Source organism: Eubalaena glacialis, chromosome 7, assembly GCF_028564815.1.
Source record: "Eubalaena glacialis isolate mEubGla1 chromosome 7, mEubGla1.1.hap2.+ XY, whole genome shotgun sequence".
In the NCBI taxonomy this organism is placed as follows: domain Eukaryota; kingdom Metazoa; phylum Chordata; class Mammalia; order Artiodactyla; family Balaenidae; genus Eubalaena; species Eubalaena glacialis.
In genome coordinates, this window is record NC_083722.1 from 106,255,092 (window position 1) to 106,278,859 (window position 23,768).

The 23,768-nt window shown below is 51.4% G+C and overlaps 1 protein-coding gene across 1 annotated transcript in view; it reads right to left on the reverse strand.

Annotated features, from left to right (window-relative positions):
* Positions 1-23,768, reverse strand: part of ATP2B2 (ATPase plasma membrane Ca2+ transporting 2) — a 347,108-nt gene that overhangs the window by 66,406 nt on the left and 256,934 nt on the right. Inside the window, exons 5-7 of the mRNA XM_061195585.1 lie at positions 12,581-12,778; positions 4,794-5,051; positions 3,663-3,788 (exon numbers count right to left, since the gene is read on the reverse strand). Coding sequence (XP_061051568.1) covers positions 3,663-3,788; positions 4,794-5,051; positions 12,581-12,778 — 582 coding nt within the window. The remainder of the gene's footprint in view (positions 1-3,662; positions 3,789-4,793; positions 5,052-12,580; positions 12,779-23,768) is intronic.

Consider the following 23,768-nt stretch of genomic DNA (forward strand, 5'->3'; position numbering starts at 1 on the left):
TGGATGGTGGAGAGACGGGGCCAGCCCAGAGACGGGGAAAGGGGACACATTCAAGAAGAAGGAAGGGAGGGGAAATGGACATGTAAGCTGGGGTTACTCTCCCATTTTACAAGAGAGAGAATGGAGGCTCAGAAAGGGTAAGAAGATTGTCCAGGGTCTCCCAGCCAATGAAGGGCAGAGTTGGGATGTGAACCTAGGCTATTTCACTCCCAAGTCCAGGCTCCGTCCGAGGAACAGGGAAGGGAACCAGCCTACCGTGAGCATCCCTCCGGCAGCACTGTGCTAGGTAGGGGCCTCACCTACATCACGCACCAGGACGTCACCGTTGTCCTCACAGGTAAACTGAGGCTCAGAGAAGTGAAGCGACATGCTCAAGGCCACACAGCAAGTTCACTTCAGAGCCCTGATCTGGCTCAGCCTGCCCAACTCTGCTCTTTCTACAACGCAGCGCAGCCTCCCTCCTCACTCTGGCAGACAGTGCCTGAGCCCTAAGGTGTGCAGGGCCTGCGGTAGAGCTGGGCTGACCGCCTGACAGCCTCAGGCTCGGGCTCCCACCCTCTTGGACCGGCCAAGGATGGAAGGGGCCCATAAAAGTGAGACCTGTTACATTTGTTTGGGTGGCGGGACTGTGGATGGTTTTGCTCTTTATTTTATTTGAGATGCTTTGCGCAGCACAAAACTCAATCAGCATGATGAGGCTGTGCCCGAATGGGCCGAGCGCAGTGTGACGTCACAGGCTAATGCATGGGTCCCAGGTGGCACAGGGCAGGGGTGGTCAGGGAAGACTTCGTGGAGGAGGTGGGACTGAGCAGATGGGCAGGAGTTAAACGTGCAATGGGGAAGGGAGAGAGCCATGTGGGAGGAGGGAACGGCCTCAGCAGAGGCAGGGCAGAAGGAAGGAAACAAGGCGGGTCTATAGCAGAGGTGCAGGTGAGGACAGGTGCACTGAATCTGTGACTCTCACCGCAGGGAGAAGCACTGAATGCAGCGCCCATTCAGGGTTTCGGCCTCCTCTACAACAGACCCACCCATAGCCTGTCCAGGCCCTGCTCACACACAATCAGTGACGGGAAACTCACTACCATACAGTCAGCCTCTTTTGTTCCTAGAATGGTTCTGACTGTTACAGAATTCTTCTCTTTCCAATTAGATTGCTTTCCATTGGGCTGACCATGCCCCTTTCTCACTGTCTTTTCCCCAGGAGCCTGGGCTAAGCCACTGCCCTCCCTCTCCGCCACGCAGCTGGGTTTCTGAATGTCAGTACTGCAGCTCACGGTCAAGTTTCATTTTCTTGAGTCTAGTTCACCCTGCACTCTGGCCATCTTTGTGGGTACTGACTCTTGCTTTCTCTTTGTCAGCCTTCCTGGACTTGTGGTCTCTGTGAACTTGATGGGCATACGTTCCATACTGCAACAGGACAGAGCTCCAGGGAAGGCTGCTAGAAACCTTTCACCAGATTGCCAGCAGTTCAAGAGTCAGCACAAACTGACCGAAATCCCCTGGCCTCAGCACAGTCTTCTCCATCTTGCCCACAAAGACACCACGGGAGACCTTGGCTCCTGTTTCCTGACATCCAGAGGCCCAGGGTCTACTCCATTTGCCTGGGCTTCCAGCCAGATGGATAGATCGAGACTAGAGTGGTTGATTCCACTTCAGCTGGCCAGCCGACTTCCCATCCATCTCTGCCCTGTTGTTCTTTTCCAGCGTCTTTGCACCTGTGCCCACCTCTGTGGCTGGTTGCTCATGGTTCAGGTCAGTGATCCTGAACAATTTTCTCTCCCCAGCCTCCTGCCAGGGAACCATCCCTCCTCTCCTTCCTCCAAACTGTCTGGAACCTTCATCACTCATCCACTCAGGCCTAGCGCCTCCCCTCGACTTCCACTGATCCTCATGACCCACCCGGCCACTTCTCCCAAGGATGCTCGCCTCTCTGACAACCACTTCACCCAGAGGTCAGAACCAGGGCCACAGGGCGATGACCATTCACTGAGCTCTCATGTGGCTCTAAGTTCCAAGAGGGCATTTGAGGCTTTCCATGATCACTTGGTCAGACCCCCCGGGGCCTTTGCACTCGCTATCCTTTTGCCTAGAATGTTCTTTCTTCTCATTGTTCTGGTTTTAGCTCAAATACAACCTCTTCAGACAGGCTTTTCCCTGATCAACTAAGATTCCCGTCCCCTTCCTCAGGGTCTCTATCTCACTATAATGGTGTAATGTCTTCACCTGACTTATCACTATCTGAAATTATGTTACATATCTGCTTGTTTGTTCCTTCCTTGTCTGTCTCTTTTACTAGATTCTAAGCTCCAGGAGGGCAGGGACCTTGTTTGTCTCATTAACCACTGGCACACAGTAGGTGCTTAATAAATGTTGGTTGGATAGTTCTTGATAATAAATGCCCCAGACCTAATTCTCACTCCTTTTTACCATCGTACCCTGCAGACTTGCTGCTCCTCCTCTGTATTTCTAGGAAATCCCGCTGTGCCTCTGCTAGGAGGGCCCTTTCTCCACAACTCTGCTTGGTGGGCTCCTACTCACCCCTTAAAACCCAGCTCAATTCCACCTCTCTGGATAGTTCTGTTCTGTTGGTTTTCTCACACCTTCCTCACTCCTCTACTGTGGAATTAGCTGTCTGCTGGTCTGCTTCCCCCAGCTTACTCAAGCTGGGGGCTTCCAAGGCCAGGGGATGAGTCTGTATCATCATGGAAGGGAGGGCCCAGGGCCTGGCCCAGAGAAACTGCTCAGAGGATGTTTGCTGAGCATTGCTGGACAATAAAGCCTTTTTGGTGTCCCTGCTTGGAGGGGGGGTATTTCACCTGTCTGGTGCCTCACCTCTGCAGGTTCTCCCCTCCTCTCTTGCCCCCTGCAGCAGCCAGACTGAGATCTTAAAAATGTAAACATGATCAGCTTACTGCTGATTCCAGAGAATCCTCATCATACTCAGAAAATTTATAAACTCCTGACCATGGTGCACAAAGTCTCCCTCTTGCTCATGGTCATGCCTCAGGGCGTTTGCACTTGCTACTCCTGCTCCCTGCTATACTCTTTCCCTGGAAAGTTGCAAGACCAGCTCCTTTTCATCATTCACACCTCAGCTCACACGTGGCCTCCCCGACCTCCCCAACCACCTGCACTCCATTGCCCTGCTTTTTTTTCATCCTATACCTATTACCCTCTGGAATTTTTACATTGTCTGTCTCTCCACACTACACTACAAGCTCCTCAAGGCTGGGGCCTCATCTGCCTTGTACAATGCTGTGTCCCGAGCCTCCAGCTCAATGCCTGGCACACAGCAGGCATCTAAAGTAGGCATCACCAGACTGATTCTTTCTCATCCCTAACGAGAACAGTCTTCCATGTTCGACTTTTCAGAAAATCAACTTACTAGAAGGTAAGTTTCATGGGGGTAGGAAGTCGTTGTCAGTTTTATTCACTGTGCTCGCCCCAGGGCCTGGAGTACTGCTGAGTGCACAGTAGGCTCAATGTATGACTACAGGGGAAAAGGGAGGGAGTTCTCGTTTGGGGCCGAGTTGGCCAGAAATCCGGAGACAAGGACCAAAGTCTCTGAGACCCTCCAGCCTCATAAAGGGGACATGGATGCCCCCTGGGCATGGGGGCAGGAACCGGCAATGGGAGTGAGCCCACCGTGGGCCACAGCTCACCTGACAGCAGCATGGGGTCCTTGTCCACAGACTTGCGCACCTGGTCAGACTCCCCCGTCAGGGAGCTTTCATCGATCTTGAGGTCATTGCCCTGGATGAAGAGGCCATCTGCAGGGAGGAGGTCGCCTGGTAGGAAGAAGGGTGAGGGGGTCAGTCAGCAGGGTCTCAGGTGGCTGGAGAGGCTGGAATATTCTCTTCAAGGCATGATTACAAGGAAGGTTCACCCTTGGGAACCAGCTGCCTAGAGTTCCCAGGACACAGGAACCAAGATGGCGCCCATCACAGGACAATAGGCAGCTGCAGCCTGGGGCCAGGGTGAAGGGCATGAGGCCGGGAGGGCTGAGGTTAGGTCCCGCAATAATCTTAGCTTGGGTGGGCATGTTTATAAAGTGCTTGTCTTGGCTTGGCATGGCATGTATTTGGGGCCCAGGTTTCTCAATGATTCAATCTTCTCTGGTCTCAACTATGTTTTGGGGAAATTCTTTTGGAAGGGATTAATCTCTCTTGACTAGGCTGAAGAGCCCCCAAGACAGGCATGTTATCAGAGGAAACCAAGCCCCCTAGGGCTGAGTGAGGAGAGGCCTGCCAATCTTTCCCCCATCTTTGGTCTCTACTTACCTAGGACATATCTCATCTAAATCCCCTTTGGCACCAGCCTGCTCACTTTCTCCATGGCAGTATCACAGGCCTAGAATGTTCGCTCATCCATGTCCACTCCCTATAACACCTTCTCTAGCCCAACAACCATCCATTAACAGCCAAATCAGAGGTGGGAAATGGATTTCACCTCATCAACCCATTCTGAGTGTTAGTGGTCCTTGGAGTGTTATATTGAGAAGGCGTCTGAGGATGTATCTAGTCTTTGAGCTGAGATTGATTAGTAATGTCTGCTAAGGGTAGAAGTCTGGAGAGTTGTGGTACGTGTGCCACGTATTTGCCATTTCTGATTTAAATGGATTCTGGAATCTTACCGCCAGAAAGGAGCCTTCTACCTCTCCAAGGAACTCAGAAGACAACCTGGCTTGGGCTCAGCCTTCAGGGATCCACCCCCTGCCCTGGGCCAGCCTCTCTGGGTCCCAGCTGTGCCCAGATGCCAGCTCCAGCATGTGGTTATGTGGTTGGGTCACTTACCATATTTGACCTGGGCGATATCCCCAACCACGATCTCAGCCACAGGGATCTGGACCACCTGGCCAGCCCGGACCACGGTGAACTTCTGCTCCTGTTCAATGCGGCTCTGCAGGCCCCGGAACTGTTTCTCTTTGCTCCAGTCATTGAAGGCCGTGACCAGGACCACGCAGATGACCGAGAGGAGGATGGCGGCCCCCTCGATCCAGCCCGCCTCCGCCTCCCCTTCATCTTCTGCCCCCGCCTGGGCCGTTGCACATCCTGCAGAGAGCAGAAGGCAGCAGGTGGGGTGGGTCAGCCAGGCAGAAGGGGCCTCACAGCAATCAATAGTGCAAGTGCTTTAGGGTCTAAAATGCAGTTTTGCTGATGTCCTTTCCTTCCCTTCTTCCAGCAACTGTGAGGCAGGTTTCTAGGCTGGGGCGGGAGCCAGAGTGCTGGACCTGCCCTCCAACAAGCTGGTCTGGATCCTGCTGCTGCCCCTCTGTGGTCCTGGGTAAGCCTTCCCTAAGCTTTGGTGTCCTTATCTGCAAAATGGGAGTCACTGAGACCACCTTCCAGACTCAAGGGGAGGAAGGCAAAAGCTCCAGCCTGTGCTTAGCACACGGAAGTTCTTACTCAGCCCTTGTTGGATTTGAGCCCCGACTACACAGTGAGGACACCGACACCCCGATCTACTTGTCTGATCCACAGTGACCCTCCACCCCACACCCTTGTGCCATTGAACCTCCAGGTCTGGGCCCCACATTGCTTAAGGCCTGCCAGACCCACCATGTGAAAAAGAAAAAGAAGACACCAGACACATTTGATGCCAAGGCCTCGGACTTGAAGGACGTGAAGGCAGGTCCTGCCCACGCAGTGCTGAGCCCTAGGGCCTTTCCAAGCCCTTCCGCACATCCCATCTCCTGCATCCCCACAAGGATCCGGAAAGTGAGAGGTATTACCCCCATGAACAGATGTGGAAACTGAGGCCCAGAGAGGTGAGTGCCACACCAGGACTGGCCTAGGCCCTTCCTTCCAATGGGCAGCGGTTGGGGGGCGGAGAACGGGTCTCTCCATGGGCGGTGACTGGGAGCAGCATCTGACCACCCACTCCTAGAAAACTCAGAGTGGGCCCCTTCCACCGAGGCTGGGCCCTGACTGGGCCATTCGCAAGGCCTGCTGTGTGCCAGGCATTCACCTTAATCCTCCAGCTGGCTGCGAGGAGAGAAGCGGTTCAGAGAGGGACAGCAACTCAGCCAAGATCACACAGCAGATCTGGAGTTTGAATCCAGCCCTGGAATCTGACACCGGACCTGGCCTGCCCACTATCCCTGAGCCCGGCGGTCCTCTCTGCCACATGCTGGCCTCACTGGGAAAGTAGAAAATGTTGCCAAAGACCCATGGTCGACTGTCTGGAAGTCTAATTCAGTCCCAAGGAAGAGAGAACAGCAGTTTCAAGAGTCCCCAGCATGACTCTCTGGGAAACGAGGGGTCGAAAGCAACATGACCAGAAGGCCAGGTGGTGCCAGGGAATGTTTTCTGGCTCTCAGCTCCTGGAAGGGTCAAGGCTCAGCTGGTGGGCCCATGCTTGGGATGGTACAGAGTCACTGCAGGCCGGCGGTGTCGCTAGAAAATGCCACATCTTTCGCTGAACCAGCCACTCTTCATCGGCTAATAAACAACTATACCACTGTGTGGGCTTCTCAGAGCCGCTTTTCTTTTCTTTGGGAATTTCAGACTTCTCCAATAATTTTAAACTGTTTAACTGAACCAGCCTTTGGTGGTGATGATAATCATTATCATGTGACGATAACTGGCATCGGGCTAGCTCTGAGTTCACATCCCAGCTGTGTGCCCGGAGCTAGCTGCTTAACCACTGTGCCCCGGTTTTCTCATCTGCAAAACTGGGGTAATGACAGGTGCTCCCTCCGAGGTGGTGGTGAGGCCTGGGGAGAGGCTGTACGTAAAGCACCTGATGCAGCGAGCACACAGTAAACGCTCAGTGTCAGGGTGGCTTCTTGTCCAGCACATGATGCCATCACACAGGCAGCCTGAATGGGGCCTCGAGCCCCACGTGTCAGAGGGGATCCAGCTGGACTTCAGAACCATGTGAAGATGGGAGGAGGGGAACTAGGGTGCCCCTCTACTAGTGAATGACCCCAGTGAAATCCCCCAAACTGGGAAACACAGGTGAACCTTGCTAAATAGAAACCCAGTACACGGACATGCATTCTCTTGGACTTCAGGGGAATGACTCAAGATACAGAGCCCAGTGCTTCTCCTTCTGGGACTTTTGTTATCCCCTGCCCCTGCCACATGCTCTGTAAGTGGGAAGGCTGTTTCTTCCCTGTCCTGTGCTTCATCAACGGCCCCCCGCTTTAGTTACTGAAACGTTTAGGACACTTAGAGACAGTCCAGGACAATGAAAAGCCTTTGGGCTCTGGAACTGGAAAAACATGGCTTCAAATCCAGGCTCTGCTGTGTGATCTTGGGTAAGTGACTTGGCCTCTCTGAGTCTCAGTTTGGACAGCTATAAAGTGGGATGACCCCAGGGACTTTGTGAACCCAGGGCTTAGTAAGGGCCTGGCATGTGGTGAGTACATGGCAGACATTGGTCCTCTCCTTTTCATGAGCTTCTCTCTTTGGACTGACTTCTGAGAGCCAAGGGCATGGTAGCTGAGTGGGTCCACACCCTGTTACCTTGACTCCAAGTCCTGTCTGCTGCCCTTGCTGATTCAATACCAAGGAGCCCTCTGGGCCCTTGAGGGCACTCACTCGGCCAGCAAGAGCCCATCAGCTTTTTGAGAACTGTCTGATGATTACATGGTGCCCTGGGATGGCAAGAAAGTAGGGATGCAGATTGCTTAAGCTATTGGGAGCCACCAAACCCTGAAAACAACTCCTGCTGCTCTGGTGCAATTAAGGGAAAGAGATGAGAAAGGGGAAGAAAGAGGGGCGTGGGTAGGCCCTGCTGAGGTCTCCTCTGGGGCTCCCTTGGACTGGGGCAGGGACAGGATCTGGAGATTGTGACCACAGGGTCTGGGAAACCTGCAGCTGCCCTCCCTGGACCCAGGGTTTTCTAGGGTGTGGCCGCATACTGCCTGTGTGACCCTGGGGAATCCACTTGGCCTCTCTGGGCTTCCCTCTAGTTGTTCATCAGTAAAATGGGGAAACTACTTTCTAGGTGGTTAGCAGGGCCTAGCATCGAATAAGGACTCTCAAAACTGGTCAAGCCACAAACATTTTCTAAGCACCTACTATGTGCCGGTCACTCTGCTGGCACTCTGGCACTAGGGGAGCTGTCACAGGCAGGGAGCTGGAAGCATGGGGTATGCCTATCCCAGCCCTGCCACAAAAGTGCTGTGTGACCTCTGACAAGTGTCTGGAGGTCTCTGAGCCAAGAAAGCAAACAGGGAAGGGCTATGCGTGCTGCAAGGCAGTCTAGAGCCTGTTAGTTCATCACCAGCGTCGTTTTATACATAACTGATGCAGCCTGAGTCTGACATGGCAGCGGGTGGTCCAGGTAACATGGAAGGTCCAGGCCTCAGAGCTCAGGCCAGGGCCTGGGTGTTGGGGAGGAGGAAGCACAGTCACGAAGTGCAGGAACTTCATTCTGTGGGACTGGAGTGTGTGCATCTGCCCTCATCAACTGAGTGTGGCCTGAGCTAGTGTCTCAGCTGGAGGAAGGGAGGTGCAGTAGAAAGAACCAGAAGCCTTGGGTTTAAAATCCAGCCCTACTGTCTAAAAGCTGTGTGACCTTAGGCAAGTCCTTCCCCTCTCTGGGCCTTGGCTCCCACCTCTCTAAGATGGAGGTGATCCCAGCCATCTGTGTGCAGGGCTGTGGGAAGGCTCCTCCTGGTACAGCCTGGGAGCCTGATCCATGTTCCCACTGCACCCCGTCTATCACCTGCCTGCTGAGTTCTAATCTTGCACTAAATTGGGTCACATGAGGTCACTTCTCCGGGTGGCACTGACTCAACCCGGTCACTTTCTGAGGAAACGTAGCCGAGGGGTAGGAGCGTGGGCTCGGGAGCTGGAATGCCTTGGTCTGAGCCACGGTTCTGCCGCTTCCTAAAGTCTGACCTCCCAAGTCATTTACCATCTCAGGGCCTTGGTTTCCTGGGTAATAATTGCACCTGCCCATGGGGTTGTTGTGAGGGTCAAGTGAGGATCAAATGAACTTTTACCCTAAAAGCTTCCAACTAGTTGTGGCTCGAAAAATAGTAGGAAAAATAGTAGGAATTACCCTTCTTATTATGCTTTGTGTTGCACCCTTAGCTTTTTTCAAGGCTCATGCAAGTAGCCATGTACCATCTTCTTCTATATTTTCTGGAAAACTTCTGCAAAGAATGCTGCCCATTATGCATCTCTCATAATATCCTATGTGAAAGTTCATCCCAGAATTCATTGTCAGGGGACATGCTATCTTCCTAAAGAACTACCTTTCCTCCTTGTTGATTACTTGAGCTATGCAAATCATCCTAATTCACTTTCTGCTTTGGCTGCCAGGAAGTTCAAAGTCAAATTTATATCTCAATCGTGGTAGCAAATTTATTTGCTTTAAACCCTCTTTGGAAAGAGGTCATGCAGAAAAAAGAAATCAGCTAGTAATATTAGGTATAAAATTGAGGTAGTTGGCCAGATAGACTTGGCTATCCAGTTTCTCAGAAAACTCTGGCCTGGGAGGGGGTGGGGTGACAGCTGTTCGAGGAACCTCAGAGACCACTTTCTCATTTGGGGAAAGGAGGCCCATAAGGGTTATTTCTTACATGCTTTTCACTTTTTATTTGCTTGCCTGAAGCAGTGACCCTAGTAGGATTATCTACTTACACAGCACATTGATTAGGAAATGTCTAATTATAATTCATAACAAAGAAAAGTGTTTACACTTTTCTACTAACGCCAAATCAGATTATAAAAAGCTAACAACAAAAAAATATGCGATCCCACATATCTCATGGTATGTGTGTGCATATATATCTGTCTGCCTATCTATCTATGTATATATTCGTAGAGTGATACAGGTTTAAAAGACTTCGTCATCATAAAGGAAAGCTGTCATGGAGCTGGTGAAGCCCTAGTCCTTGGGAGGTGCTCAGTTTCTGGAATGAAGGATGAATGGAGGTTGAGGTTTTCTTTTCCTTTCTTTTTTTTTTAAATTTATTTATTTATTTATTTATTTTTGGGTGTGTTGGGTCTTCGTTTCTGTGCGAGGGCTTTCTCTAGTTGCGGCGAGTGGGGGCCACTCTCCATCGCGGTGCGCGGGCCTCTCACTGTCACGGCCTCTCTTGTTGCGGAGCACAGGCTCCAGACGCGCAGGCTCAGTAGTTGTGGCTCACGGGCCTAGTTGCTCCGCGGCATGTGGGATCTTCCCAGACCAGGGCTTGAACCCGTGTCCCCTGCATTGGCAGGCAGATTCTCAACCACTGCGCCACCAGGGAAGCCCCTTTCTTTTTTTTAAATTGAAGTATAATTGATTTACAATGTCGTGTTAGTTTCAGGTGTACAGCACAGTGATTCAGTTATACATGCATGTGTATATATATATATATATATATGTGTATATATATATATATATATATACACATATATATTCTTTTTCAGATTCTTTTCCCTTATAGGTTATTACAAAATATTCAGTAGAGTTCCCTGTGCTATACAGTAGGTCCTTGCTGGTTATCTATTTTATATATAGTAGTGTGTATATGTTAATCCCAACCACCTCATTTATTTATGAGGTTTTCCATTAGGACTTCTAAGTCCTGACTTTGAGAAAGAGGGTTTGCCCCAGAACCCTCCCTGGGTGAGTGGCACAGTGTTTCCTCCACCCACAAAACAATGTCTCCATTCAGAACCCAGGACAGGTTTCGGGATGCCCTCTCAAGTCCGAGACTCGTCACGTGGGAAAGCATGTTCAGCATCGGGCCCACAAGGGTGTGCCTGACACTGAACCAAGCTAGGACCGGGACTGAGAATCCTTCTCCCGCAAGGCACACAGCGTGGGATCCCCGACGGGGATGCAGGGAAGGAAGCCCGGGGTGGTCTACCCTCAGCGGCTGCAGGTCCAGCACCTCCAGGTGCCCTCTGTGCGTGCCACGCTGTCCACACGGCCCTTCACCACCTCCCTGTAATAACCCTTCGAGGTGAGGTCTGTCGCCCCATTTTGCAGATGAGGATACTGAGACTCAGAGAAGGAAAGTGACTTGCTTAAGGGCACACAGCCAGGAAGTGATGGAGACAGGATTCTAACCCGGGGAAATGGGCTCCCTTCAGAAACTGAGTCTTCATCCACTGCATTCTCCTTCCACACTCAGAGAGCGGTGGCTGGCCGGGGAGAGGGAGAATGGCTTTCTTGAAGCAAAATTTCCCTTCCTGATCTTCTAGGACAGAGGTTGGCGAACTTTCTCTATAAAAGGCCTGAAAGTGAATATTTCAGTCTTTGTGGTCCTTGCTGTCTTTGTCACAGTCACCCAACCCTGCCGTCGTGGTGGGAAGTCAGCCACAGACAGCATGGAAAAGAAATGGGGGTGTCCCAACGAAACTGCATTTTTAGATGATGACATATGAATTTTCATACAATAGTCATGTGCCGCGAAATAGTATTATTTTGATTTTCTTTCAACTGCTTAAAAATGTAAAAACCAATCTTAGCTCACGGGCCATATAAAAACAGGAGGTGAGCCAGAGTTGGCCGTGGGCTGAAGTTTGTGATCCCTGTTGTAGAATATCAGGTGCACAGAGCTCTGACGTCATCATGGATTTTTTCGTAGTTGCAGGCCTTGAGGAGCCAGCAATTTTGGGGTTCTGAGGAGAAGCCCAGCGTTGGAGCTGAAACAGGGTCGCTCAGAAGCTGGAGCACCCAGAGAGCAGGGCACCTAAGAACAGGGCTGATGCCCTGTCAGATCAGAGTGTGGATGTAGGCCACGGGTGAGCGATTCGGGGGCTCTGTCCCCAGCTGTGAGAGTGGGGAGATCTCAGAGAGCAGCCTGGACAGAAGTTCGGGGTCACCCACCCTTGGGCTCCATCCAACACAACCAGAGTCTCTCAGGGAGTGGTCTGGGCAGTGGTGTTTTTTTTTTTTTAAATTAATTAATTAATTAATGTATTTATTTTTGGCTGTGTCGGGCTTCGTTTCTGTGCGAGGGCTTTCTCCAGTTGTGGCAAGCGGGGGCCACTCTTCATCGCAGTGCGCGGGCCTCTCACTATTGCGGCCTCTCTTGTTGCGGAGCACAGGCTCCAGACGCGCAGGCTCAGTAACTGGCTCACGGGCCCAGCCGCTCCGCGGCATGTGGGATCTTCCCAGACCAGGGCTCGAACCCGTGTCCCCTGCATTGGCAGGCAGATTCTCAACCACTGTGCCACCAGGGAAGCCCAGTGGTGTTTTTAACAAGCCCCAGTGCAAAACCTGGGGACTATTTCTTAGCTGGATGACCTCGAGCCAGTTAACTCACTTCTCTGTGCCTTGGTTTCCTCATCTTTAAGATGGGCATAATCATGGACCCTACCTCATGGGGTTGTTAGGACAGCATCTCAGCCCAGAGCTTGGCACCCTGTAAGTACTCAATAAACACTCACTCTAATATAACCATTGTTGGTCCAACCCCTGCATTTCACACATGGGAGAATGGGGGCCGGGCACTCTCAGCCTGGGGTCGGGCTCAGCCACCCACTAGCTGTGGGTGAGGCCCTGCCCCTTGGGCCTCGGTTTCCTCACCTGGAGGGAGCGGTGGCCGCGAGCCCCTAGTGCCCTCCTGTGTGGCCAGGCACGCATGTTGCCGGGTGGGCAGCAGGGGTCCCGGGCCCTGTCTTACCTTCGTTGTTTTCACCAGGCGGGTGGTAGAAGGATAGCCCCAGGGAGATGATGGCCGCGATTTCCAGGATGATCAGCGTCACGTCTTGCAGTGCCTCCCAAACGAGCTGCAGGAAGGTTTTTGGCTTCTTTGGAGGTATAAAGTTTTGCCCAAAAATCTGCTTTCTCTTTTCCAGGTCTGGAGCGGTGCCTGGCAAACCTGCGGACAGAGTGCAGAGAGGTTGGCCTGGGGGCCCAGGAGAGACACACACGTTCCGGGAATCATCCACATGGCGGAGGGAGGAGAGAAGGGGAGAGAGGTAAAAACAAGGCAGGGGGCTGGCAGGCATCCACCAGGAACCCGGCGCCCAGTGTTTGCTTTGGCCCAGAGGGTCTCCTGAACAGCGACACTAGCGCGCTGGGGTTGGAGGACTGGAACATTCTGCTGTTACAGCTGTGGGGCCTCGTGATCTAATAACTACTATCATAGATAAGCTACCACATCGCAGGTTCTAGAACTCCAATAGTCTGTCGTTCATTTGCTCATTCATCCAGTTATTCATTCAACCCGTGTTTCTCTCGCTGCTGGAGGCCCGGCCAGTGTGGGTGCTGGGGAGTGTCCCGCGAAGGGAAAAGCCCCACACTCAGGGATGCAGGAGCTCAGCGGTCCTGGGAGTCCCACAGTCTACGGTTCAGGGGTACAGGACATGGGCATGCCTCCTGTCTGGGTTTCTAGGTGCTGATGCCGACAGTGAGACACCCACCTACCGCCGCCAAGAGCCGGACTAGCGAGACCTCGTGGGAGAGCCGGGGGGTGGCTCGTTCCCAAGGAAACCCCACACCTGCCTTGCCTATCAGAGCAGGTAAGCACTGGAGATCCGCTGTCCTGCCTGTGCACGGGAGGGAGGAGCCCGAGCTGAGTTATGCCCATTTCATAGAGGAAGAGACCAAGGCCTTCATGAGACCCAGAGGTGGCCTTGACGCCGCTCCTGGGACCTGAGAACCCAGGCCAGCCCTGTTCTAAGCACATGGAAATGTTGCCCCCAGGCTCTTGTGCTGTGGTGGCATCTGGGAGCTCCATATCCAGAGCAAGCAGGCACGACGTAGTATGATTCAGGGACTGCAGGGAGGTTCCTTGTCTTCCTTCCTTTGCCCAGTTCTACCCACAGACAATGTCTGAAATTCTTCCCTTTAACTAAAAGCTCCAATTCCTTTAGACTCCCTGGGAGGGGAAGCCATCATTGGTTCTGGACACCATAGTGTGAATGAGTTTCAGGCTTTTTCCTGGGAGTGGGTTTTGATGAGGGGAAGAAGGGAGAATTTGAGAGGGTGGTGGGCCTCTGAGGAAGGGGCTAGGCACAGTCAACAGTGGCCTGTTGCAGCAGTTAGCTATGCCTTTGGTCAGCCAGTTCCTTTCTCTGAGCCTCAGTTTCCCCATCTTGAAAACAGGAGAGTTCAACAGAATGTACGGACCCTGAGGAGCCCAGGGATTTCAAGGTCTACAGGCCCTGAAGTGGTCTTGCTGGGGTCTGCTCACATTTTGGGGCTCCTCATAAGGTTTGGAGTAAATGAAGCTTTCACTAAGAAGAAGTTTAGTGACAGTGGGGCCAGCCCACCTCCTGGGCCCCTCCTGATTGATTCAAAGAGAGATGAGTCTTTGAATCTCCTGAGGGTCTGTGCTTCAAATGTTCTGGAGTCTACAGTGTGACCAGTAGAAAATATGGGTGTCCTCCAGGTCAGGGGGTCTAGCCATGGCTTAGCGGTTCTGTCATCTGGTTGTTCATAGGCCTAACATTGAGATCCTGGGTCCTGGGACAGAGCACAGGGCAGGAGCTGCAAATGAGAATAGCTGTGGGGTCGGGCAGGTTTTGTGAATGAGTGAAGTAGGTGGGTGGGAGGCAACAGGGAGTGATGGGGACTGGGGCAAAGTGAAGAATCTCAGCCCTTCTAAAGGGGACAGATATTTCTCATCTCCTGTGGGGGACTGTGGGCCCAGTGTGGTAGATTCTCTGGTCTTCTAAGACAAGCTGGACACCTGGAATTTGATGTAAAATTTCCCCATTAAAAACATTCCAGGGCTTCCCTGGTGGCGCAATGGTTGAGAATCTGCCTGCCAATGCGGGGGACACGGGTTCGAGCCCTGGTCTGGGAAGATCCCACATGCCGCGGAGCAACTGGGCCCGTGAGCCACAATTACTGAGCCTGCGCGTCTGGAGCCTGTGCTCCGCAACAAGAGAGGCCGCGATAGTGAGAGGCGCGCGCACCGCGATGAAGAGTGGCCCCCGCTTGCCACAACTAGAGAAAGCCCTCGCACAGAAACGAAGACCCAACACAGCCATAAATAAATTTAAATAAAAAAACAAAAAACAAAAAAAAATTCCAGGGCCAAACACAACATATCCAAAACTGGATTTAGCCCGTAGGTGGCTAGTTTGCGACCAAGTACCAAGAACTCAGGTGGGGCTTGGAGTCAGATGTCATGGGCTCAAATCCCAACTTGGAGTGACTTTGGGTAAGTAACCTCACCACCAGTGCCTCAGTTTCCCCTTCTGTAAAATGTGGGCAACGGCGGGGCCTACCTCACAGGGGCAGGACGAGGCTTTGGCAGGCTGTCCGTGTAAGGTGCCTAGTGCTATGCCAGGCACCAGGTGAGGATATCGGGTTATTACTGTCTGGTCTTAGGAGGTGGAGTAATTAATCACGACCTCCTGGAGGAGGAAGACTGCAGGAAGACTTCCTCCCAATAAGATGGGGAGGAGGGCGGTCAAGGTGAGGACAGGCACAGTGGAAGGCCATGTGACTGCAGACAAGCCACTTCCCTCTGGACCTCAGTTTCCCCACATGTGACACGAAGGATGGGCTTGGCTGAAGGCCGGGAACTGGTAGCTCTGATACCTTATATCCAAAGACAGTTTTCTCGATAACACATGGACGCAATACCACTAGTTTATGTGCACACATGTGGGTGTGGCACAGAATGGGACCAGCCGCTTGTGAGCAGCCACAGACACTGTGTCCCTCTAGCCATCGTGACACACATGGACATAAATTTCTCCACTGATTTAAGTCCCCAAGTCTGGCTGAGTTTCCAGCCCTATCTCCGCTGTAGGAATTCCTAGACCCATGAAACCTGTCAGCCCATGGCTCCAGAATTTCTATGTAGGCAGGAAAGTGGGCGCTGGCAGGAGGCTGGGAGTGGGTGGTGAGGATCTGGTTGGAAGCTGGGTGGCCAGGATTTCATCTAGAAGCTGTGAAGATATAAATTATCTGTATCAAAGAAACGGGGGTGGGGCGGTCCAGTGGAGGTGAAGGCCCCGAATAGGGCTGCCCGATAAAATACAGGATGACCAGTTAGATCTGAATTTCAGATAAACAGCAAATAATTTTTTAGTATAAGTTATGTCCCCTATAATACTGGGGACATAGTAATAAAAATTATTTTTTACCTGGAATTCAAATTTCACTGGATATCCTGTATTTCACGTTGTTAAATCTAGCAACCCTACCCCTAAAGCACCCCCCATCCCCTCCCCCCTGGTTCCCCCATTGTTGGAGCAGGACAAGTCCTGTGGTCAGCCAGTCTCACTCTCCCATTTGACAGGCAGGAAAATTGAGGCCCAGAGATGGGGAAATGACTTGGCCCAGATACAGTGATTCAGCTGCAGAGCCGGGGCTGGACTCCTGACTCCTGGCCCAGGCCCTTTTCACCAAGGGAGGGGCTTCTCATCTTGCTCAAATGAGAAGTGAGTGAGCTTTAAAAAACTAAGCCTTATTGCACACACAAAAGTATGGACATTTCATACTCTCTCTCTCTGTCAACCTCATTTAAGAGATTTGATTCAGACTGTCCTGAGGTGACCTCTGAGTAGCCTTTATCTCATCTCCTTGGAAAAAGGGAGGCCAGAAAAGCCATTTTTCTCTCCTCCTGCAAAGGAGGAAATGGTTGGATGCAGACATCTGAGATGTCATCATGAGAGGAGCTTCCCTATCTTTCCAGGAGGGGGCGCTCTGCAGAGCAGCTGCCTGCAGCCTCAGGGCAGCTTTCAGAAACAGAGGGACCAAATTCCAGTCTCAGCCTGCCACTAACTGAGACTTTGGGCAAGTGGCACCCCTTCTCTTGGAACCTCAGTTGCCTCATCTGCAAATTGGGGCAGAGGGACAACCCTCTGCTCTGCCTGCTGGGGTGAAGGTGAAAGGCCGTGCAATGTGGGAAATGCCTGGCACACAGTAGGTGCCCAGAATCTGGGCAGAAAATCCCCTTGAACTCATATGCCACCCCCATACGGCACTGCCAGCAGTGGCAGAGTATTCGTCTTTTTACTGTTCTGTGACCTTGAGTGACCCCTTTAGAGATGCAGGATCTACACCCACCCCCTCCCCCCCACCGCCCCATTCCCTCCACTGTGTTGGGGCTGCAGACAGTGGGGCACTAAATGCACACATACGTGCTCTTAGGTGATCATCGCTTTACATGTGGCATACATTCACTTCTCCCGGCCATTCTAAAAGATGGCAATTATAAACTCCATTCCATGGATCGAAAAACTGAGGCTCAGAGAGGTAAGGTGACTTGCTCAGGGTCACACAGCTAAAGCTGGGAGTTGAACCCAGGTCTCTGAGGCTCCACAGCTGTACTATTTCTACATCGTGCCAGGATGCCTATTTTAGGGCCCAGGACCTAAAAGCTAACAACTCCACCATTCTCCTTGTTCTCGAGACAGCCTTTGGCTATAAACAGAGACTTGGCAATAGACAAGAGTTAGCTCCCAGGGATGCCAAGCACCTGAAGAAAATGGGAAAATTTAGTCACCAGGCTGGGTGTTGCTAAATATTTCTGTTGTCGCTGCGGTGTAGGTTCCTCCATTAGCATAAATAAAAGTCTTATATTTTGAAAGAAAAAAACCCCCATAAGCCCTTCAAAAGCTACAACATTTATAGAAAAATGCATTTCTGTCTTTGGAAAGTGAGTGGGCTAAATCAACCGTGGTGCATCCAGTCCATAAAATACTATGCAACAATTTTTAAAAATGCAATCCATTTACATGTACTAACATAGTACAAACTGAGTGAAAAAAGCAAGTTGCAGAGCAATGTGCGTAGTTTGATTCCATTTATGTAAAACAGAAAACTCAATAAAACCATAGTTTATATTTTCTATGGGTACATATATATGTAAATATGTAGCAAAATGCCTGTAAGGATCTGCTCCAAACCCATGACAGTGGAACCTCTGGGGAGGAAAAGGGCACTCTGATAGGTTGCAGTGGTTGGGACTCTAGCTTTGACTGAAATATTTTGATTTTAACCAGGAGAATGTATTCATGTTTTATTTGAATGATTCAAAGTTTAATTTGAAGGGGGAAATCAATATGTACTGTAAGAAAATACATGTTTATTCCCATGTAACCTTTAGACATGAACTTGGAGACAAATATTCCTGGGTTAAAATCTTGGCTTCAACACTTAGTACCTGTGTGTACCTCCGCCCAAAGAAATACTTAACTCAGATCCAACCACTCCCCTTCACTACCTGCATATTAGTCGTAGCCATCTCCCTGCTGCTACCCTCAATCCATTCTCCACCTAGTGGTCAGAGGGATGGTTTAAAAGCGTAAAGTGCACTGTGTGAATGTCAGGTCCTTGCTGAAGATGCTCCAGGGGCTTCATTGCACAGAGAAAATCCACTCTCCTTGCCCAGATCTGGAAGGCCCTGTACAGTGTGGTCCCTGCTTTCTTCTGAAGTCTTATCACCCCCTCCCCACCACTATACTCCAGTGCCACCAGCCTCTGTAGTATGGCTTCAACACAGTGCCCTCCTGCCTCAGAGCCTTTGCATGTGCTGTTCCCTCTGCCTGGAATCCTCTTCCCCTCACTTGCATCTAACTCAGCTGAACCTGTCTCTCTCCCTGCCCAGGTTGGACCCCTTTTTGAATGCTCCCATACCTCACTGAAAATCCCTTTCATTTTAATTTTTATTTTAATAATTAATAATGTAATTGGTTTTTCTTCATGTTGGACTCTCCTGCTGACTCTAAGCACCATGAGGGCAGGGCCTGCATCTGTCTTGGTCTGATACGCACTAGCTGTTCAATAAACAGGTGCATAGGAAGAAAGGAGGTGAGGAGGGCGCAATACTTAACTCCAAAGCAATGTCTGCTCTGAGGTATTTTCGGGCTGAGGCCGGGGTTGGGGGGCAGGGGAGATACTCAGGGTCTCCTCCTGTGTCCAAGGCGGTGGTCTCCTCTGTCCTTCTTGCTGATGAGAGGGATGGAGAAGCCTCCAACCAGATCTCCACAAAAGGACTTGTTGGGGAAACACACATGTCCAGCCTCAGCCTCACCCTGCGGCATCCCTCACACTTAGGGAGGTGCCTGAAGTTACTGGGGGAAACTGTTGGTGAGATCCAGTATCTGACATGAACACCAGGAAAGGAGAGGCCTTCGTTTCTGTGATAGTAGCTTCTCCTACTCTTCAAAAAGGCAGCTTTATTGAGGACCAGGAGGCATCTCTTAGAAATAGAGCCTCTCTCAGGATGAAAGAATTCTGGGGGGGGATGGGAGAGACGGGAGCAGGGGAGGAGGATGGTGGTGTGACAGTTTTCACCCATGAAGACTCCAGAAAGCAGAGAGTAACTCCCTTGTAAAAGTTTTAGGAAATGGGTCCTCATCCCTGATCTTGTTTGGGCCTCTCGACTCTGCAGAGCGTGTGTTAAGAGGTCCATGTTGCAGATGAGGAAACCGTGGTTCACAGAGGTTCAGGGACCGACCTGAGTTCGCATACCTAAACCTCAAAACAGTAATGATACTCGTGTTTTCCCTGTGATGGCATTTTGTTACCCCCATTTTACAGATGGGGAAACTGAGGCATGGGGATGTCAAGAAACCTATCCTCTGGAGGGCAACTCCAAATCTGTCTGAATCTAGAGTCTACGTCTGAACCACTGTATCATGACCCCCAGAACATGAACCTGGGTCTCTTCACCATATGTAACAAGTGCAAGCTCTTCCAACCAGGCTGATCCTCATGAGGGAGGCTGGAAAGGCATCATGAATAGCCCCATTTTACAGATGAGGAAACTGAGGCACAGAGAGGGGAGAAAGTGACTCTCCCCAAGGCGAATCCTTGAGAGCTCAGGGATCCGCACTCTGGGCCATCCACAGCCGCACTCTCCCTCCTCTGAAGAGGAATGTTTCAGAGCCTTGAACCCTGACATGCTCCTTGCACTTGGGTCACCTGGCAGGTTCTGAGCACCTGAAAGGCTGTATGGCTGGAAGCTTAAGGAGGTCTGTGCAATCAGGTAGACCTGAGTTTGAATTCTGGCTTTGTCACTTTCTACCTATATGACCTTAACCAAGTTATTTACATAAACAGTCCTGGACCTTGGTTTCCTCATCTGTGCGAGGGGGATAATTGGTACCTATTTCCTCGGGTGATGCACATAATGCACGCAGCATCGCACTTGGTGCAGGGAAATACCTCGATGAATGGAAATCATTATTGGTACTATTATTATCTGCTAAGGATCTGTGACATTTGTTTTTGTGTCCAGGGCCACAGCCCCTTGGTCCTCTGTGACTCCAAGCTGCAGCCGTGGTGGGCAGCTCTGGAGCACACTGGCCGTACCCCCATGTGCCCCCCGAATTTGTCTTCTGCTTCAGGGCTCTTCCTGTAGCTGGGTGTTCACTGGGTGTCCCCAAGCAGGGGGCCCAGAAGTGCCGGCAGTTACCCAGACCACACCCAGCGGGAGCTGGGAGTCAGATGCCCCAGGCTTGCACCCTTAGAGGGACAATTCTGAGGTGCATCCCACACACTCCCTGCAAAGGTCCAGTGGGGCTGAGCCCCCATTGCCCTCAGCAGTAACCAGCTCACCAGCACACCTCCCATCGGCATTTCTCTCTTCCCTGCTTTCCTCTCCTTGCTCTCTCACTCCTGAGATGATTCCCAGACACACTACCTGCACCCCATCCTCGACTCACACTGCTTTTGGGGAACCCAAACAAAGACAGGTCGTTGGGGAGTGAGCACGTGAGAAAGCCGGGGGTCTGGCGTCCCATCTTGATTTTCCTCCAATCTCTGGCCGTGTGACCTTGCTGCGCCTCTGCTTCCTCTCAACTGAGGGGCTGGGATTAGCCCTCTGAGGGCCCTGCTTGCTCAAAAATTCCGAGATCCTCCTGCACACTTGTCTTGTAACCGTATCATCCATTCATAAAACCATTGAGCTTTTACGAGGGGCCTTCTAAGGCTGCTCGGTCAGCCTGTGTCCCCGCACTCAGCGGAGGTGCTGCCAACCGGGGGAGGGGGTGAGCCTGCCCTGTGCGGAGGCACACTGGGCACAGGGTACCCCACCGATGATGTCACTTTGGTGGAAAACCTCTTATCTCCTCTTGCTCTACCTCCAGTGCGCCTGCGCTCTCTCTGCCTGGCCGTTTGCCTGCCTGGCCGCCCTTCTGGCCCTCCTCCTCCTGGGATGGGTCACTGTGCCTTCCTCAGGAAGCCACCCCTGACTGGCCCCGCTCTGATCTAGTGGCCCCTCTACACTGCTCATCCCCCACGGAAGTTATTAAGTGGTATTTTATTTTTGACAGTTCTATATTTTTATTGTAATTTATCCCTTCTCTGAAATCATGCTATTTGTACCCTTAAGGCGGAACATTTTGTACTTTGTATTTTATTATTTATTTTTTGTTTGTTTTTTTAACATCTTTATTGGAGTATAATTGCTTTACCATGGTGTGCCAGCCTCTGCTGTATAACAATGTGAATCAGCTATACGTATACATATATCCCCATATCCCCTCCCTCTTGTATCTTCCTCCCACCCTCCCTATCCCACCCCTCTAGGTGGTCACAAAGCACCGAGCTGATCTCCCGTGCTACGCGGCTGCTTCCCACTAGCTATCCATTTCACACTTGGCAGTATTTATAAGTCCATGCCACTCTCTCACCCCGTCCCAGCCCACCCCTTCCCCTCCCCGTGTCCCCAAGTCCACCCTCTATGTCTGCGTCTTTATTCCTGTTCTGCCCCTAGGTTCTTCAGAACCTTTTTTTTTTTTTTTTTAGAGCCCATATATATGTGTTAGCATATGGTATTTGTTTTTCTCTTTCTGACTTACTTCGCTCTGTGTGACAGACTCTGTGTCCGTCCACCTCACTACAGATAACTCAGTTTCGTTTCTTTTTACGGCTGTATTAAGTGGTATTTTAACTGACTCCTGCGATTACTTAATTTTGAGCTCCTGAAAGGCAAGACCTGTATCATTTCATTTTGTGTCCTTGGTTATGGCTGGCACACAGGAAACCCTCACAGTGTGCTTGTGGAGGAAAAACAGAGGGAGGGGAGAGAGAGGGGGAGGGAGCAAGAAAGGAGGAGAAGAAGGGAGGGGGGATCACTGGCTGTGAAAACACTTGGGGCAATAGCTCTAATGCTCAATCACAACATAGCTACGCAACCCTCTGGTTAAATCACTCGTCCTCACCATCATCACAGGCAACACTTAGTGTTTACTCCGTGCCAGGTTCTGTGCTAACTGCGTTCACATGTACAAACTCATTTAATCCTCCAAGTGGCTCCTTGCAGGAGATACTAGTATCACCCCATTTTACACACAACTAGGAAGTGACAGAGCTAGAACTGAACCCAGGGAAGCTGGCTTGAGTCCTGTTCTGAACTAGTACGTGTGTGGCCTCATTCGTTCGTTCGTTCATTCATTTATTCATTCAGTAAACTGTGACTGTGCACCTCCCTGCACCAGCATCCCACCAAGCACCAGTCACACACTGGTGAGCAGAAATGTCACTTCCCACCCTCCCTGGCTTTTCTACACCCACCTGGGGGCCTAACTGTGTAGTGCTGTTGCCATACATGGCCTCATAATCTTCCGGGGGCAGGTGAGATATGCACTTAATTTGGATCCTCTGGGCTTAGAACTGTGTGGTCACAGCCTCCAACAACTAACCATGGCTCCGGCTGTACCACTTTCCACAGCTGTGTGACCTGCGACAAGTCACTCACCTTCTCTGGGCCTCTTGGGCTATAAAAAGGGGAGATCCTGCAGACCCCGGAGGGCTGATGAGAGGGTTATGTGAGGCAATGCCTGGCATAGAGTACTTGGTATAGTGTGTGCATTGAGAATTATTCCCTACATGTACAGGTTAAAGGACTTCAACTACAGAAGCCAATAGCCTTTGCACACTCCATGGAGGAGGAAACTGAGGCTTGGGCAGGTGAAGTGACTTGTTCGAGCGCGTGAAGCCATTAGCAGCATAACCAGGACTAGAAACCAGGTCTCGAGATGCCAAGAACCCATTCCCCTGCTGTTCTACGATGTAGGCTGTGCTCTGTGACACAGGCTCTTTCGGGACCAGCTAAGCATTTGCGCCAGGAATCTATCACTGATGTTGATGCTTCGCTGCACACTGCTGGGCGTTCTTTTGTAGTTTAAATGTTTTGTGTGTCTCTCAAGTAACTTGACAAAGGCCACCTCTGTCGCTGCCCGTGCAACGGAGAAGGGTCAGCACCGCTTTCATTTCAGGGGCAGGGCACTTCCCGTCCCCTCACTCAGGGGCCTGGCATGGCGGTGGGTGCAGCAGTGGGCTTGATAAAGATGCTTCATTGACCCAGGCTCACGCTAATACCAAGAGCACGGTGACCGCCAGGAAAACACACTCAGGGACTCCAACTGGAGCAGACATGGTCGTCACCACATCCATCTCCTGATTAGCGGCAAAACCCAGTGATGTCTCTCTCTACAAACCTGCCACATTCTCTCTGAAGTGTTTTACTTAGAAGTGCGTTGCTTTGGGAGAGAGCACTTCCTTTAGCAAGCTGTTTCTGTAGTTTTGCTAACTCTGAGCGCTAGAGAAGTTCTGTGTGCCTGCTTTTAGGAACCTGGTTCTTGTGAGGCTTGAGGGCCCACAGGTCCCCGGCCAGCCCCGCGGTGCTGGTCCTGCTGGGAGGTGAGTCCACCCTCCTCTGGGGGTGGAGGGACGGTTACATTGCTGACCAGCCATGCCCCTGCTCCTGCCAGGTTGGGGGCAGGTCGACTATGATGCTTTCTTGATAACTGGAAGGTGACAGAACACTCTCTCTTTTTTCTAGCTGTTAAACTGGCTGTGAAGGAGGAAGGGTCGCCGGGGCCAGTCACCGGTGAAGCCACAGATGGCTCTGAGGCCAGCTCTTGCCCTAGTTTGCCAGGCTGTAAGCTCCATGG